We start from the raw sequence: 3,703 nt of genomic DNA on the forward strand, positions 1-3,703 counted from the left end.
GAATTTCGCAATGGATCACCATTTATTTTTAAAGGATAAAATTAAAAATTTTTTTAACAATTTGCGAAAATAAATATTTKGTGAAATAAGCACGTTTCGGCTTCAGTCGATTCGAGAATTTCTGTTTCGAATTTGCCTTCAAATTTACAAGTTGAATTTATTGCAAACACCGTTACTAATTGGGATATATAGGTCATTAGTGACTTAAATGGATCTTCGAAAAAGTATGTATATATTCCTAAAAATATTTGACCGATTTATAAAAAATGTTATCGTTGTGTAAAGAAAATTGTTTTACACAATTTTTTTTTTTCAGCAAATAAAAAATTGTTTTGTTAATTTATAAGTAATTTTTACTTGAAAATTCAGCTAAATAATTTAACAAACAATTTTACTCACATTGCACGACGAATGCTCCCAACTCTGCAGCCAACTCGAATGCGACCGGTAATCTGCCTTGTAAGACRTCTTGCTTCACTTGTAGAAACAGTTGATACCTAACAAAAAAAAAAAAAGAAAATGTATTAGATTTGCAATTAAACAAATTTAGTCATACGAATAAATATAAATATCTCTGTACTTTGGTAGGCATGTTTTTTCAACGAAAGCCAGCAACCAAATAGCGCCTTATGACCACAAATTTCATAGCCAGCCAATTCCATAAATCACCCAACGCATTAAAATCAGTTTTCCTTTTGAAAATCAAATCATAAGCGTTTAAATAAAGCCTCAACCTTAAACCGCCGCATAAATCTCGCCTAACCTCGCTGCCATCGATTGAAAATGAAACGGCTGAGTGCACACGAATGCCAAGCTTGTTGCTGCATTTTAGGCACATCGTTGTTGTTTTATTTTGTATGCCGACAATTAAAGTGCAGTGCCAACACTCCARGGCTGCATAACGGTATAATCGCAGCGCATAATCAATTCGCCATCCAACCAAATGGCAATAAACGTTAATAGGCCTAAAACATGGCACAAACGCACCCATATATATATGTATATGTATGTATATATATACAGTATAAATGAGCTAACAGCATTAACACACACACATACAAACACACACGGATGCATTGTAGATTTATGCCTCTGCAATACTATTATGTTGCTTTAACCCACGCCCAGCGGCGCACAGCTCGAGTTAGTCGCCTATTAGCGACTGCTATGCACCAGCGGAAATGCACGATTTCAGGCGTGTGCGTGTGCGTACATGTGAGTGTGAGTGTGAGTATGCGCTTACAATACACTTCACCTGACAGGATATAACAATATTGTGCGTAAACAAATGCATTTATTGTATAGACTTAACGAATTTTAGACGCAGCGGACGGGTGAGCGACACTTGATTGGATTGTATGCGTATATGTATGTGCGTGTGTGTGCGTGCGTGCATCAGAATTTGCWGCAGACGGTAAATATTGTACGGCTAGTCAGTGTATTGCACCCACAAGTGCTCGGCAAACTACTACAGCTAAGCAAATACACAGATATGGACATAAAATTCTACATAATAACTTCATTAGGGCGGGCCAAAAGAAAACTTCTATTTGTATACCCCGCAAAGGTTATATTAAACTTGCCACAAGGTTTGTAAAGACAGAAATAGAAGGAAAAGTCGGAGGTTCTGTAAAAAATAGATGTGTTGTATATATAGATGATCGGCAGGGCGAGCCTTGTGCGTCCGTCTGTTAGCCCGTATATATGCGAACTACTCGCTCATTTTTTAATTATCGATCTGAAATTTTGCATTTCATCTCAAGAAGCTACTCATTTGTCGGAACTGCCAATATCGGACTACTATAGCTATATCTAATACAAGCTAATCGATTGGACTTAAGAGCTTGTGTGGGAAACTTTTTATTTGACAAGATATCTTCTTGAAATTAGGCATGGATTATTAGTCAGGACAAGGCTACAATMTGCGAAGAAATTGTTCAGATCGGATTACTATCGCATATGGCTGGCATACAAACTGAACAAACGGTATCAGGTGCTTGTATAGAAAGCTTTTTGATTTGACGAGATATTTTCATGAAATTTGGCATGTGTAATTATCTAAGGCAATGATGCAATATTMGAAGAAATTGTTCAGATCRAATTAATATAACWTAWGTATTGCTGYCATACAAACTAAACAATCGGTAACAAKTGCTCGTTAGGAATATTTGAAAATTTGAGAAAGATATTAAAAAGTTTTGTGTTTTCTTGTTCATTCTTCATTTCGAAAGATATTTTCATCTAAAGAAGAAAAATTAAAAAAAAAGCGTTTTGACTCACCCTAATAAACAAACACTTGCACACCAATAAAAATATTATTTTATTTATATAGATATACCGTTACGTTAATGCTTAATCAGTTGGCTAGCATAAGCAAATGCACATAAGCAAATACGCTTACATACTTAGCTGTATACTTAAGTGCTTATGTAATTGCGAAAGTTGCTTTGCCGTATTGTTTGCTTAGTTGTTGTTGCAGTTGACCGTTTTCAATGGCTCGATCGATTATGTCTCGAAAATATTTGCCAACAAACACACTTGTTTGTTGCCTCAAACGGAAATATTTGTTTAATTGCGAATGTCGGGCGACTCATTAGGACGATTAAAAAGCGTTGCAACGATTCTTCAAAGGTTTTCTCAGCTTCTAAAATATAATGCCCATAACGAGATTGCACAACAATATTAAATATTTTGTCTTTTATTTMAATTGCGCAAAAATATGCTTCATGTGCACACATACTTACAAAAGCCTTTTGGCGCAAATATTTATTTACTTTGAGCTTAAATTTGACGCATTAGCAATTATTATTATGCATTTCTTTGAAGCAGACAAATACTTGTTTGTGGCAAAATAATTTTGCGCCAAAAAAAAAAATTTAAATGCCTTTTGATTTTGATTTGTGGTTTTAGATTTCGAAATTTCAATGCTAATTGCTTCTAAGAAGCAAATATTAGTTTTATTTATGGCATTTAGGCAAAGTTTTTGATATTCCTGCTTGTATGCAATTTTCGTTACGCTAGGTTGAGAGCAATACCTAAGTATACACATACAATATATGTGGAGTTCTAGTACTAGTTTTGTGCAATATTGATGTCCAATATGGTTAAACATATTTAAAATTCTTCTCATGCTCAACACAGTCAGCTACCGAACCGCACAGTTCATACTCTTGAAACTTCCAGGAAACAAAGTAAGAGAAATACGTTAAGTTGCAAAACGTCCACTAGAGCATCGGAATCCAAGCAATTTTATATACTGGATAGTCGAAAAAGTCTTWTCGTATTGTGTTAATAGATGTTGCAGTCGTATAACTCCAATGCTACCAATCACATTGTGTCATATCACATAGTGTTGGTAAGATGAGATTTAAGACTCATTTAACTAAGAAATTGAGTTCGGAGAAGTTGAAAAAAAGTTACAGCTGTTCAAAAGTGAGTGAAAATAATGAAGAAATCCGCTTTATGAAAAATTTGAAATTTTTGTATAAAAAAAGGGAGAATACCGCGCAAATCACCAATGAAATTTGTGAAGCTAATGAAGACGATGCTGTATCAGTTCGTGTAGCACAACAATGGTTCGCCCGCTTCCGTTCTGGAAATTCTGAAAGATGCACCTCGCTCTCGCCGATCTGTAGTTGAAAGAGTCGATAATATTGTGGAAACCAGGACCGTCATATAAGCAGCCATGGCTAAGGAACTTAAC

General features: G+C 35.1%; 1 protein-coding gene across 1 annotated transcript in view; it reads right to left on the reverse strand.

Moving 5' to 3' along the window:
* The window catches only part of LOC108967659 (band 4.1-like protein 4), a gene marked incomplete at its 3' end in the record, with an annotated part of 72,500 nt that overhangs the window by 18,505 nt on the left and 50,292 nt on the right, over positions 1 to 3,703 (reverse strand). The window contains exon 4 of the mRNA XM_018931230.1: positions 400 to 497. Within this exon, the coding sequence (XP_018786775.1) occupies positions 400 to 497 (98 nt within the window). The remainder of the gene's footprint in view (positions 1 to 399; positions 498 to 3,703) is intronic.

Source organism: Bactrocera latifrons, unplaced genomic scaffold (assembly GCF_001853355.1).
Source record: "Bactrocera latifrons isolate USDA-ARS-PBARC rearing strain unplaced genomic scaffold, ASM185335v1 scaffold_194, whole genome shotgun sequence".
Lineage (NCBI taxonomy): Eukaryota > Metazoa > Arthropoda > Insecta > Diptera > Tephritidae > Bactrocera > Bactrocera latifrons.